This window comes from Gymnodraco acuticeps, unplaced genomic scaffold (genome assembly GCF_902827175.1).
Source record: "Gymnodraco acuticeps unplaced genomic scaffold, fGymAcu1.1, whole genome shotgun sequence".
Lineage (NCBI taxonomy): Eukaryota > Metazoa > Chordata > Actinopteri > Perciformes > Bathydraconidae > Gymnodraco > Gymnodraco acuticeps.
The window spans coordinates 4,171,526-4,186,638 of NW_022990590.1; the positions used below are offsets into that span (position 1 = coordinate 4,171,526).

The window sequence follows — 15,113 nt, forward strand, 5'->3', positions numbered from 1 at the left end:
ATGAAATCCCATTGAGATATAAGAAAGCAAAGTTTGAAAATAAGAGACATAACTTCAACATTTGCCAAGTTCCTTTTAAATACCCCAATATAACTATTTTATTTGGCCTGGATTTTTTTGGGGTTATTGTTTCATCCGTCACTTCTTTGGCTATATTTGTTCTGATGGTGGTAAAAAGACCAGCAATAAAACATACCATGCGAGTCCAGGGCACTAATTCACACGGCCATAACTGCAAACACTGCCCATGGAGGAAAAACATAAATCACGTGCATATAACAAGTGTCTGCGCCCTATTCAGGCATGAGTGAGAGTTGGCGCGGTGCAGAGATTTGTGAGGGTGCCGGGCCGTGTAATGCCGCGTTGATTACTTTCCAAAACCAGGGAAAATAAAACTGTCAGACTGCATGAATCACAATTAATTGTAATTAATGGAACCAGTTTTGTTCTAATCATCGTATAAATCACGGAGCCCATTTCTGGTACAAAAAAAAAGTCACTGCTCACACTTTGTAATAGATGGCTTCTCTAAATACATTTTGGGCATTTAATCATCTATGTAAATAGGATGCATTACTCGGGGAGTGATTAAAATAATGGAAATCTACTACGAGAAAGCTATAACAATTACACAACTAATGGACTTCCCACTATGTTGTAAAAGTTTAGATTGGGCAGCTCTGAAAAAGCTGACGGGGGGAAAAAGCATCATTTTTTAAATTAGTAAATAACCCACCAAAAGTGTTTACTCGATAAGAAACACGAAGAGGAGGATACCAGAAATACACTATAAGACATTTATTCCATTGGTAGTCATTTACAAGAATTATAAGGCAGGTTTGCTTCACACCTTACAGATAGGTTTATAATGCTGTACATATCTGCCATCAAATAAAACTCACAAATACACCGTGGTTTAAATAAAACACAGCGGACAAAAAAAGAGGGGGAATGTAGGGGGAAAATTGGAAAATAATATGAACATGTTCTGTTTGAGTAACTAAATACAGATATAAAAAAAAGAAATCGAAACATTTCCAGGGCAAAATACAACGTCCATATTTTTAATTAGCTCCACTTGCACTTTAGCCAAGTCAAAACAAGCATGACTTAGCATTTACAGAATGGGGCAAAAAATGTGGGGAGAAAGGAGGGAAAAAAAACTATATTTCTTCCTTGTGTCACAATGAAATAAAACCAAAAATGTGACAGATCATTCCTGATAGAATTGAGCATATTAAAACCCCTCTCAGCCTTTGAGAGGGTGCAGACGACCTCCCTATCCTCCATCATGCTAGCAGCTTCCCTTCGTGGAGCGCTCTCACTCCTTCCTGCGCTTCTTGTCGTGGTAGTCGTCCTTCGAGCGGCTGCTGCTGCTGTTGTTGGATGGCCTCTTGGAGCCGCCGTGATGCTTGGCCTCCTCCAAGAACTTGTCCAGACCGAAGGGATCCTCCTCAAACTGAACGGGGCCATCCCGCTTCTGCCCGTGGTCTGCACCGGAGAACTCTTTGTCTGGAACAAACCTGAGATGAAAAAAGAAGAAAACGTAATTAGTTTAAAAGATATGTATAGTTTCTTTCCAAAAGAAACGTTTTGGTTGTGTTTTTTTACAGTTTGTAAACTTAAGGCGAGACACTACAGGTGAATAGGGTAATGTTTTTAACTTAAAGACATCAGCTAGAAATGTCTCCAGTTAATTACTTGCATTAAGACAATTGTTTTTTGTATTACAAGTTTTATGAAATAGCATGTTTAAATATGCAAATGAGCCATCATCTCATTAAATATGCGCATATTTTAACACATTTCAGGAACACAAATCTGAACATTGGATAAAGCCAGGTTCAAAATTCGTTTTTACAGAAAGGATTTTGGATATCTCTTTTTATCACTCCATAAATCAGAAAATACTGCCAACAGCCGTAAAATATACATTTTCGCCATGTTTCTAGGTATACAATGTTATATAATTCAGGTAAGTGCTACTGAAGAGGACATTTCTCACTCAGAATATGAGAAAAAACTAAATTTGAGAAAACTACCTTTAAAGATTGCAGTGAGGCGCTAGCTAAACCCTCCTGTTCTTTGGATGACAGCTTGCGCATCGACGCACTCCGTGAAGGTATTTCATGTTCGGGGTCATTTGTTTTTTTTATAACCTTGCTTCGTGCAAGTGACAATTGTTGTCGTCTTCTCTGTGAACGTTTTTTTCGCTGTTCTTTTGCCATTTTGAGATTTAAATTTCCAGCGGAAAGCTAACCAGGAAGTGTTTTAGCACATCACGTGACGCATCTGAACAAATCACGTTGTCAGAAATTGACACCAGCCAATGAGATTGAGGTTTTTGGTTTAAGACCCCTTTGTACTTTCACGATTGGTTGCTGATACAAAGGAAATGACCATATTTGGATCCGATGAGATTGTGCAGGAAAAACGGAGCATTCCAGCGATACCTCTGTTGACATGGTGCACACAGCGGTCGCGGTACTTTATGTTACGTTAGAATGCTAACTTTTGGTGAATTTAGGAGAAACCTACAGACTCAGACAAACTATAGTAAAATAAACACTTAAATGTGTATTTTGTACGTTTTCCTTCCAAAAGCCTGAAAGAAAACATGTTATGGAATCAAAATAGCAAAAAATCTCAAAATTGACCAGTGCTTGGAAAACGATGTTTTTGCCTGCCGTGTCTCGCCTTAAAGACAATTTTGTTTGCCAACTTCTTTTGGGCTTGTTTTTTCTTCTTTTGCAATGTAAGAAAACTGCTAGCAAGTTGCTACAAGATATAGTTGACGCAAGTGAGATATTTTTGGATGCGGACCTTGAAGTATTCCATGCTAGGGCTCTCTCAACAAAAAGATGTTGGAAAGAGTAAGCTCTGGGTCAAACACACGCTTAAGGAACAGACAGATGCCGTTTTGTTTCGCAGCACGATCTCCAGATTTTAGCACCACTTTTATAATTTTGGAAGCGTAAATGCAATTGCCATAAAACTAACATTGGGCTATAAACCAACTACATTTCGGTCATGATTTCACATCATCACCGCTAAGCTAAAGGCGGCTAAAGTTCAGTGTGATGACGCTCAATAGTCTTACTTAGACAATTGTTAGCATCTGCTGTCACTTGTTAGCCACTGCTGTTTATGACACAAGGAAAGCTTCAGACATTCAAAACTTGGTAAATGACTGACCAAAAAACTGTTGACTTCAAGACGAGTGAACTGAATTGCTCAAATGCTAGGTCATTTCAGTCTTTTATGACTCATTCCTAGGGCACTCTTTCAGCACTGGGTCTAAAATGTCTTATTATTCCAATGAACATATGTTTGCATGTCTCAGGGAATTTTCTTCAATCAAAGATTTCCGATGTTTTGCTGAGTGGTGTGACTCCCTGCAGCCGGCCAGACATTTCTAGAGGACAGTGACGAGCTGGGGACTGAGCATATGGGACAGGCTCTGCTCGGCTAGTGGTGTGTGGCGCTGCTGCCGCCCCAGGGGGAGACCTCCTGCTGGGACATCATGTGCATGCTTCTCTCGTGCCTCGGAATCAAGCCAGAAGGCCCCCAAAATTATTCAGGCTTTTATTGGGTGTATAATTGAGAAAGTTAAAACTTCAGCAGTGAAGCAGCAGTGTCCTACAAGTATTTGGGAAGCAGTATGGTTAAGTAAAAATAATTACTTTTAGGGAATATTTATCAATATTTTTAAAGTAAAGTTCTTCATCATATTTTATTTTTTGTAATCTCTCTGTAGGATTATTTGGCTGATGCACTGGGATCATCACCATCAAAACATGGCCAGTTAAGCTAGTTATATTATTAATGCAAGCAAGTTAGATGAATAGGGGATATTGCCCCATGGTTCATTTGACCCTATTATGCAGGGGGGGATGTGTGATAGCTTACATAACTTTACATGTGAGTTATTAAGCGTTGAGGTGCTCAGTTACACCTATCATTGTCACAACATCAAGCATAGTTTTAAAGGATCGCACTACATTTGATCTAACAAGCAATATTGCAAAAGGTTTGTAAACAAATTAAAATGCAAACACTTAAGTGCGTACTTACAGATTAAACATATTCATGTTTTATTTATGCAAACAATTTTATTTTTTGTTTTCATTTGTTGGCGTTTTATCATCTTTGACATTTTCCACTGCTTACAGTTGTTTACGTGTCATAATTATGATACTGACATTTCCGAGTACATGTATAACATGTTATTAAAGATATAGTGGAAACAGAGTGATGTACAGTACCTGTTGCTGTTCATGAGTGTGTCGAAGTCATCTGTGTATGCGTCCTTGTCTATGTTCTTGCTGGGCCGGTAGATGTTGGAAGCCATATCTCTGCCGCCGCGGAACGGCTGGTCGTACACGTTGTAAGACTCATCCTCGCCGCCGGCAAAACCACTGTCCATACCCTGAGAGAGAGAGAGAGAGAGAGAGGATAATAAGGTACAGTTAGTTCTAGATAAATTGCAAAACAAGGTAATCGCTCAAACTTTTTAAGGTGATCTCTTAACATTCATTTGTTTTCTTTTGTGCTGAAAAAGAAAAAAAATGAATCATAATGCGTTTCTTCCTTGTATTGAGTATCAAATTACTCAGTTTAGCATTATTTACATTATATACATTTGGAAGAAAAAAAGAGTTATCTTTCAAGGTTGTTCTGCGACTGAGGCTTTAAATTCCAGAAAAACTCTGGAGACTTTGCCACTTCAACCCAACACTTTTAAAAAAGGACAACGAACCCACCAAATCGATGACGCAAACATGATCATGTATGACATTTAAGTAATAAACAAATTGAAAATCTTTAACTGAAAACAATATTGAATATATAACTCTTTCCCCAAAATCCACAAAAAATAATCCAACTCAGAAATGTCCACTCCTGGTTTTCTTTCTCAAACAATAGCAATAAAGAATAGTCCACAACATGTTGCTATTTGTGTCCAGTCAACACAAATCATAACTGTATGAAGGCATGTTTGATATGCTCACCTTGCTCTGGTTAAAGAGCCGCTGGTCGTACTGAGCCTCGCTGGCGGAGCGGGGGTTGGGCACGCCCAGAGCGATGAGCTCGCTGATGTCCCTGTCCTGGTCTCTCTGCAGCTTCGACCTGCGACACAGAAAAATGGCAGACACTTAGCAAAGATTCATGGAAAAAAATAATGACATAAGCTCTACACTGGGCCTTTCTCATTTCACTAATTTCCCCTCCTCGACTCCTCCGGAAATGAATTTCAGCGCGCCATGTTGAAGGACATCTCATTTCTCTAAATGCACATCGAGGACCGAGGATCGAGCGTCGAGTAGGCTCTCTGGAGGAGCTCTAACCGAGGAGACACTGATGGCTCCTCGGCGGATGCATTTCCGGCAACAGTGATGTTTCAAAGAGTCGTGACGCACGGCCGGACTTATCTTAGCCAATGACAGCTCTGCATGCATCCCCTGGATATTATTTTATTAACTGCTTTCATCACGATGCGATGTTTACAGTGAGAACAGCTGTGAGGTCCGTGCAGAAAGCAGAGCAGTGTACAATATATATCACTTAGTATAAAAGGCCTACTCTCTGTATTTGCTTTAGTTTAGTAGATATCTACGAAGAGTCGATATTTGTCTAAAACCATTTAGTGCTTCACATAATAAAATACACAACGGCTGTATCCTGATATATATTATATGCTGTAGGAGCTGTAGGTGCGTGTGGTACAGTGTGTAGGTGCGTGTGGTACAGTGTGTAGGTGCGTGTGGTACAGTGTGTAGGTGCGTGTGGTACAGTGTGTAGGTGCGTGTGGTACAGTGTGTAGGTGCGTGTGGGAGAGTGTGTAGGTGCGTGTGGTACAGTGTGTAGGTGCGTGTGGTACAGTGTGTAGGTGCGTGTGGTACAGTGTGTAGGTGCGTGTGGTACAGTGTGTAGGTGCGTGTGGTACAGTGTGTAGGTGCGTGTGGTACAGTGTGTAGGTGTCTTTTAATACTTGTAAATACAACTTTTGGCCCGTAATTTCATTTCCTCATTGTAGCGACCAGAGGGGGAGGGGGATATATCCAGTCTCTAATAGTGTTATTATGAGAGTGCTCTCATACTTGTTTGATTCTGAAATTGTATATATTTATATATGTGTATGTGTGTGTGTGTGTCCGCATCTGTAGCCTGTTATTGTCTCATTATACCGCACTGTGAATTAATTAAAAGTAAATATATAAGTGGTCATGAACACATCTGTCCATCAGACAGAGGGCTGCTGTTCCTCCGGTCATCATTAATGGACGTCTCTTTAAAATGACCGCTCAGAGAGGAGTTCTCATTTCTCTAACCGCCTGCTGCTTCCCCTCCTCTCTCCTCGGTTCCCCTCCTCGACTCCTTCGCTCGCATCTCCTGTGGGCGGGACTAAGACACGAGGATAGGAGTTGAGGAGGGGAGTCGAGGAGGGGAATTCGAGAAATGAGAAAGGGCCACTGACATAAAAACATAAGGGAATTCTAGAAAAAATGCTATGTTTAGTACTGTGGCATGAAACCCCTAAACCCCTAATAGACCGTAGTGTTGCATGGATTTTATATTGATACATGCCTGAAATATTGATGTATGCCTATGGGTATAACTTCTTAAATCATATTTCTGGAAAACCTCAAGGATTTTGTCTTTAAATCGAGGATGAAATGTTGTACGTCGTTAAAAAAGTTTGGAGTGACTTGAATGTCTTTCAGCCAACGTCATCTTAAAGCCAAAGGTAATTTTAAGATCACAAGGTTTCTGCTCGCTGACAGCTGCAATGGTGATTTTAATGAGCTCTCCTCTGAATTCCACTCCCCTCATTCCTGCGGGGAACCGCCATTCCATCAACTGACAACCGGGCAGTGAGAACACACTCACACAAACACGCTGGTCCTGCATACACAATCAAACATGGACTACTGTCAGAGTGCTCTGTTGGATCTTGCTGCGTGTGTTCGGTATAACTGCTGGCCCGATGAATGATTCAGCAGTGAGACAAGTGTGTGTGTGTGTGTGTGTGTGTGTGTGTGTGTGTGTGTGTGTTGTCCCGAATACCATTTTTGGGCTCCGGATATTCGGTAGTAATCATTTTGTTATTCTACAGTATTGTTGTTTTATAGTTATGAACCCAATTTGTGTTCTTTGAAATTAAAAAGGATATTGCATTGTGTGTGTTACTTTCGTTGCAGTTGTATATGTCTTAAGTGTAATTTGGCTTGGCTTCCTATTTATGGACATGCTTTTATTTTGAAGGAGAGGTAGCGCTGTTGACAAGAAGTTGTTGTTGCTATGGAAACAACGTGACGGAGATTAACGGAGAAAAGTAATGTCTACATATAAAGACGGAGAAAGTAAACGATAGTGTTTATGGTTAAGTGTTAGCTCCCCCCGAACAAGCTTTTACGTTGATATTGGAGATTTCAATAAATTTGAAAGAAAAAACGGGGGGAAAAACAAAAAAACAAATAACGAAATTGAAACCCGAATAGTACTCCAACGAACGAATATTCGGGTACAGCCCTAGTGTGTGTGTGTGTGTGTGTGTGTGTGTGTGTGTGTGTGTGTGTGTGTGTGTGTGTGTGTGTGTGTGTGTGTGTGTGTGTGTGTGTGTACTGAGAGATGGAGGAGGGGGGTGTGTTTAAAGTGTGTGTCCAGCACCTCTTATCAGGAGCGGCCCTGGAAATGTTCCTGTCGTGCTGTCTCTCTTTCCTTCTGTCGTGGCGGATCTCGTCACGCTCCCTGACCTCACTGTCCTCGCCACCTGCTGCGTGAGATGGAGGGGGGGATGGATAGAATGAGGGAGAAAAGGGTGCAAGGAAAAGAGAAAAAATACCACATGAGAGAAGTGGGAGACAGATGATGTGATGTGCGAAAAGAAAGGTGGATAGATGAGGAACAGTGGAAGTGATTTGAGGGATAATTGGGGGGAAAGATAGTATAGGGATTGAAGAAATAGGAGGCAAGGGAGGGAGAGAAATGGGAAAGAGTCAGTGGACAGTTAACACGAAAGACAAAAACAACACTGATGTATTACAGTTTTGGGAATTTTTTTAAACGGGTGCAAAATACAAATATGAACCACAAGCCTTAGCATTATTAAGGCCCCTTTAACACATTTAATGTTAGACTTCGATAGGATGTGACATATCCAAACCGTCCTTCAAAATGCATGCACACAAACCGGTCATTCACATGGATTTCTCTTCTGGAAATCCATGTGAATGATCAGCAGGGAAGCAGAAACATCATTTCACAGCTTGCTGGTCCTGTCAACACCGGCAGGGTGAAAAATGCTGCCATCACTTATGCGCCTCGTGTTCCAGATTTGGAAAACGGACAACGGCACTGACAGCACAGTCTGCTCCACTAACTCAGAAAACCACCCGGAAAATAAGGAACGGAGAACATTTTTTTCTAGGTTCCTCGTCTTTAGGACTCACCTTTGTCCCCGTGACTTTTGATCCCCGCCCTGCGGTCTCGAGCCATTTGGGCCAGTTCCCTGAGTTTCTCCTCCTTCTTTTCCTTCTCCTTCTGGGCCATCTTCTTCTCCACCTGGGCTCTCATCTCCACTGCTTCTCTGGCCTATGGAAACAATCAGCATTTCATGGTCATTCAAAGATCGAAAACGTTTTTTAAATTAGTTTTAGACAATCACTCTTAAACTCAATTTCCTGGCACTTAGCAACTTATGTTTGTATAAATATATATATTTAATCTTTTTATGGGACATTTTTACTTTAAATTCCCATGTTTATGTCATATTTTATCTCAACTTTTTCTTGCACATTCTTACTTCTTTTGTTTGTATAAATATTTAATTATTTTTATTGGAATTTTTATATTTTACTTCTTATTTCATGTAGTATCTTATTATATTTCATATCAGTTAATTATTTTGAAACCACTACCTTGGATTCTTATGTTTATTTAATATCTCATTAAATTCTTATTTGTTTCATCTTTAATTGAAGTCTTAGTTCTTATGTTTATATAAATACTACATTTGTACTTTTTTTTATCTTTGAATTTGTACTTTTTACTTTGAAATCTTATGTTTATATAAATATTTTATTTCATATTCTTATTGCACATTCTTACATGTTATGTTAATATAAATATTTCAATCTTGTATTTCATCTTGTATTGGAAATGTTTACCTTAAATACTGCCGTTTTATTTATTTTTTTGGTATTTTTATTGCATTGTATTCTTACTTCTTATGTTATGTAAAAAAATGTTTATTTATTTAACTTATTGAATTGTATTATAAAATGGAAAAACTTTCACTAAAACATTTTTACCTAGGGCAAATAAAGTATTTCTGAACCACAAATCGATGGTACCTTTCTGTCGGCGATGTAGAGCGCCTCAGCCAGCTTAGCAAAGTTTTCGTTGATATGAACCGTCTGCAGCCCCCTGCCATCAGCAGCCAGACGTTTGTCAAGAGGAATGGTGTAGCCCTGAAAGATATTAAGCATACAGAGATGAGAAAAAGGCAGTGAGACGATGGAACTGGAATCACAACGAGAGCATCTGGAGTCCAAATAATCTAATATTTATGTAATGTGTCAAATATTACAACAAAATACCTTCTTGCCATACACAAAAACATCAAATGTAATCCTGGTGATTCCCTACCTTAGCGTTTTTCCAGTTGGAGATACATGGAGGAATCTTCCACTCCTGCTGCTCCTTGACTGTCATCTAAGCAGAGGAAGAGAAACCATCAAACATACAGACTTTTAAAAAATGAAATTCAGTTGGATTTTTGTAGTGTTAAAGTAGTAAGAAGCAGAATGTTTTTGATATTTCAGATGGCTGTACCTTTCTGCTTGGGGAGTGCATGACAGGGGCAGGGGGGGAAGGAGGTCCTCTGGGAATCTTCTTGTTGATCCTGAAACATACAATTATTTCCATCAATGTTCATGTCAACGCTTTATTTTTTTTAATCAAAAACAACAACTTTAAAACCAAACTGTTTTACAGTAAAATAGTTGTTAAGAAGTCTATGAGGCTATTTCTTAAATTTGGCAGTGTATCTCTGGGCATTCGAGGGGTTGCCGTGTCAAATATGGTGCAGTTTAGACACATGAAAGATGCATCATTTATACACGATAAGTCAGGAGTGGCGTCTTTCTCTTTCTTTACAGGTGCCTGTGTTACTTACTTGAAACGTGGAGGTTCCATTGGATCTTTCTGCATCTCCACCATGCGGATCACCCTCTGTTTGGCCCCTGAGTTGAAAGCCACTCCCTGCTGGGATGGGGTGTATCTGGAGGAGAGAACGAGAGGGAAAATGTGTCACCAAACCAACTATTTACATCACCCAAATAAGGGAGATAAAGACAATAATTGTAATCCATTTAACAGTATATACAATCTAAAATATACTTTGCGAAGCTAAAGGAATGTTGCAACCAACCACTTCAAGGTGGCAAAACACAACATGAAATGGGACAAATCAAGCTCTAAGTGGGATTATGTTGAACAATTCATATGTTCTGCATGTTGTGTTTTGTCTTTTTCTATATATGTTGTTGTGTGAGCTGCTATTGTTATAACCAGACTACCTTGTTGATGTGTACATCTGCCTTTACACATAAATATTAAAAGTAGGTACTTCTTAAGTGTCTGAGAGTCTGTATCACCACTTCACCTTCATTCCCACACAATGTCAAAGTAGCATTATACGAAAGCAGAGTCATACAAGTTTCCTACTTTCTCTAATGACTCATACATACCTGATGTACTGTGCGGGGGCCTGTTTGTCTGCAGCTCTTACAGGCATGGCAGCAGCAATCTTTTGAGACACCTGCTTATCCAGGGCCATGCGGGTCTTCTCCGTCAGCTACAAACAACCACCATGTTTAGATTCTGACTACAACTCAAATTCCAAGTCAAGCAACTTATAAATGTTTGAAAAATGAATCAATTTCTGATTAATTGTCAATAGCATTTTTGATCACATAGAACAGGGGTGGGGAACCTCCGGCCCCCGGGCCGCATACGGCCTGCGAGACCATTTGGTATGGCCCTCGAGGTAATTTATAAAACACGCAAAAAAATTAAAGAAATCTAGACCGCAAAATAATTAAACAAGTCAGTGCCTGTTTTTCCTGGCAACGGTCATGGTCCTTGAACACAACACGAGCCTAACGTGTCATCACGTGGTATATGTCTCGTCTGACAGGGGTGCAGTTCTGACGGAGAGCACCAGAACGCCGCTCCGGGACTTCAAAAATTGCAGTAGGCCTACCCATAAATCCGTACACATGCTGCAGTTTTTGCGTGGCTGTGTCTTTAGTTGTAAGCCCAGTGGCGATCTGTTCATCTGTCATTCTGATCATACAGTCAATAACTTTGTTATTAGCATCTGGTTAGCTAGCTATGCTAACGAATATAAGAGGCTTTTTCTCCAACCAGTGAGGTAAAGGCACATCTTTATATGATCATTATAGTTATCATAAAACAAGAGAATAAAGTAAACAGGTATAAAATACTATATGACAGTAAACAAAAGTTGTTGTTAATAAACAATAATACAGTTTGAAAGGAGAGTGATTTGTAAAATATCCATAAAGAAAAAGTTAATCTGCTTACAGTTCTGTTTCATATAGGTGTTGAGAGATGTTTCCATAGATCTCTTCATTTTGCTCTCAAAGTGCACCAGATTGATGCTTTTAACTTCAATATTTAAAAAAAAATCTTCCCGGGGGAGCTTGCCCCCGGACCCCCCTAGAGGAGGTTAGGTCCCCCCCACTTAAATCATGTCCATGGATAGGAAACTAAATACATTTGCACACATCTTGTGTCCATATCTTTCTGTTTGGTGGTCATGCCACACTGTGCACGTGCATGCATGCGCGAGTCATGGCAAGATATCTGGATTCAGAGGTTGCTTTTTCTTTGCACAGCATAAAAGAAAGGCCAAATGAATGGGCTGTGATTTTTAAGCAGAGGTCAATAATTTGTACGGCCCTCGGAGGATGTTGAAAAGATTTAAATGGCCCTTGAGAGGAAAAAGGTTCCCCACCCCTAACATAGAATGAACTTCATTTTCACAGTCACCAACGGAGAATATCAACATCGACTGACTTCTTCGGGCGAATAGTTTAAAGAATGTTTTCTTTTCTTTAGTTAGTTCAATCTAGAGTCCCAACAATAACTTCATCTGTTATTTAATGTTTCGATTCATACACATTGCAACATGGCTTACCTCTTTTACAGCCTCCTCATCAGGCTTCTGCAGTTCTGGAGTATCCTCATGCAGAACTTCCTTTGGAAGAAGGTCTGTGTACTTACTGAAGATAACCTGCAAAAATAAGGACGAGAAATAAAAAATTTTTAAACTAGCGTGAAAAGGAAAATGGGATTCTTTTTGTAATCATGTTGTTTTTCTTCAGTCTTTTTTACAAAGTCTGCCGAGTGTGTGTTCTGTAAATGAAAGACTTGCTTTTATCTTTTATTTTGTCTTGAAATAATTAACTCTGGCAATAAAACCAACTCACTAATAAGTGTTGTATGAAGCCTGTTATGACTTAGATCTGTGAGTGTCTAATATATTACATTCCATTTATACATTGTGTGCAGTTGTATCTCATCCTAAAGAATCCACACATTATCATACTGATCTATCTTTACATCACTTGACAGAATTAGACCAGACTCTTAATATAATCTTGATATTTTTCAAGTTGCGCATGGATACATATTTGACATGTATACCTTATCCTTGCCCTGTCCTGCTCTGGCGATGGCGTCATATTTGATCTTTCCTTCTGCATCCACCTGCACCGCCAGGGCGTTGGATGTCTTCTTCTTCCGACCCATCTCCAGAGGAAACTGGGCCACGTGGATCTCTGGGAAAGATCCTCCATCTCCAAAGTCCTACAGAAATAAAACAGTTACAGCATAAGTTAGAAGATGGACTTGGTGTTGATAACCTTGGGACATCAAACAATAAATGACCCCCCAGTAATCAGACAATAACAGTTTTATCATATTTGAGATAACCATGTATTGATTAAATAAACATTATATACCTCAAGTGAACGAGGCACCAAGCCTTTTCTGTGTCCATAAGGAGGAGGCTCTCTGCGGGACGAGACCAGGGCAGTGGAGTAGCACTTCTGGGCCCGAAGCTTCTCCTCTGCCTCCAACTGGTCCTGAGACAGCTGGGTCGGCGCCGGTAAAAAGCTGGAAACAAAGTAAAACATGAGTAAGTCTCATTGTTTGTACAGTACCTTTGGTGATGTAACGTTAAGCCCTAGCTAGCGTTAGCCGACAGTGGCTCAAAGTAACGTCGCCTTTACTTTAAAAACTGCAAACCAGCTAGCTAACAGTCGGTTTATGCTACACGCATAACACGTTAACAGTCCTAGGCACAAACCCGAAGCATAAAGCGAGCACACGAATGGTAAACAGTTAATACAAGTGTGTTGTTGACCATGGATGTGTGCTGCTAAGCTAACTAGCTAATGCCAAATGTTCACCTCACGACATAGCATTTCGGCTAGCTAGCATTAGCTGGTCCCGTTAGCTTTGATTATAAACAACGAACCGATAGCGGGCAAAGCAAAAAGATACACGTGAAACATTAAAGCAGATCTTTACATCGGATACTACAAAGTTGAAACGATGAATGATATAATTTCGTGATATAAAAACACAAAAGGCCCGGTCGCGTTACTCACCTCGCTAGAGACATTTTCCCCTTTCTTCCTTAGCAATGGACTGAGCATGCGCAGTGGCATACTAACATTATCATAGATTGTGCTCTGCCTTTTTTTGTGAGTCTATTTGTTTTCTTAATGTTTTTACTTCCCTATTGTTTAAAATGTTTCGTATTAAATGTTGTTTTCTTTTTTTTACGTCATATAAAACTATATTAAATTAATGTTAATGTTAAACATGCCAAAAAAGCTTAGTAAGAGAGAATATATCCCAATAAAGTGTGGTGTTAGGGCCACCCTCAGTTTGTAAATCATTCAAAAGTAATTTGGAGGTGTTTTATCAGTTTCAAGCAAATATCTTTCAGAGACTGGATATCCCCAAAAATCTGAGGCTGTTTTTTAGAGCAGTTAGTAATTATTATTTCATTATTCTGGATGTTGATGAGTTAGTGGATAGTTCTTGCAGAAACTGCAGAAAAACAAATGTCTGTTTTACATTTAGACATCTCACACTGTAACTGTGTCTGCGGCTGCCAATACCTGCTGCAAACATTTGTCAGGCTCTACTACAGATTATTAATACTTGTGATGAATTAGATGTTCATTTAAAGTCTCAGAGTGACTTGGTAACAGCTCAAAGAGGTGAGGGCTTTATATGTAAAAAGCCTTCAAACTACACTAAAGATTTGTTTAGGGTTGGGGTTTGCATAGTGAGAAGATAAATAATATTCATTAAATACGATATTTACATGGTTTCCTATGAAAATGTGGTTGGCTAGAATGCAGTCATCTAATTTGTGCATATATAACATCTAACTCTTATAAATGATGATGTTATTAATGGAAAATGCAAACAGCAAAAATCTCTATAATTATACAGTAACACACATTTTTTAAACTAAATGATGTGTGAGGGGAGCTTCTGGGCTTTTAAACTGTGCTGCCCATCATTCGGTACACACAAAGCACATTTTTTTGCTACCATAAGCTATGTGAGTTTCACCCTTTGTCTGAAACCAAAGTCCAATCTGCTGTGATTGGTTAGCTGGTCGGTTCTGTTGTGATTGGTCAGCCACTTTGAGATGTGTCCCATACAAAGTGCTGGAATGCTATCCAATAGAAGCGGGAGTGTTACACTCTGATGTCACTATGTTACGGAAGAAAACAAAGGAGTCCAATTGAGGCTTTTAAGGCAGGGTGGAGTCTGTGGGAGAGAAATTCCCTCTGGAGGGAACTTTGGGATTTGAGCCAGTGGCGGCGCTAGGGCGTGGCTACTTGGGCTCAAGCCCCGGATGTTTTCTGAAAAGCCCCGGATGTTTCACATAAAGGTCAAATGCAAAGCTTCCAAATATGCTACATTTTTATAGAAATGTTGTTTTTAAGACTGCCTGTATTTTTTATTTAATTTAAATCGAGATAATACACACG

General features: G+C 39.6%; 1 protein-coding gene across 2 annotated transcripts; it reads right to left on the reverse strand.

Annotated features, from left to right (window-relative positions):
• Positions 1 to 783: 783 nt before the first annotated feature.
• snw1 (SNW domain containing 1) lies at positions 784 to 13,822 on the reverse strand. 2 transcript variants are annotated; one of them, XM_034228728.1, is made up of 14 exons: positions 13,707 to 13,822; positions 13,056 to 13,209; positions 12,739 to 12,900; positions 12,230 to 12,325; positions 10,755 to 10,861; positions 10,181 to 10,285; positions 9,838 to 9,907; positions 9,652 to 9,717; positions 9,357 to 9,473; positions 8,454 to 8,595; positions 7,672 to 7,774; positions 5,013 to 5,130; positions 4,266 to 4,429; positions 784 to 1,523 (listed from the first exon to the last, which is right to left on the reverse strand). In XM_034228728.1, the coding sequence occupies exons 1-14, from the start codon at positions 13,718 to 13,720 to the stop codon at positions 1,322 to 1,324; spliced, it is 1,620 nt and encodes a 539-aa protein (XP_034084619.1). In that variant the 5' UTR covers positions 13,721 to 13,822; the 3' UTR covers positions 784 to 1,321. The 2 variants fall into 2 exon arrangements, with proteins under 2 accessions (XP_034084619.1, XP_034084618.1); XM_034228727.1 differs by having other exon boundaries at positions 7,672 to 7,777.
• Between the last annotated feature and the right edge of the window lie 1,291 nt (positions 13,823 to 15,113).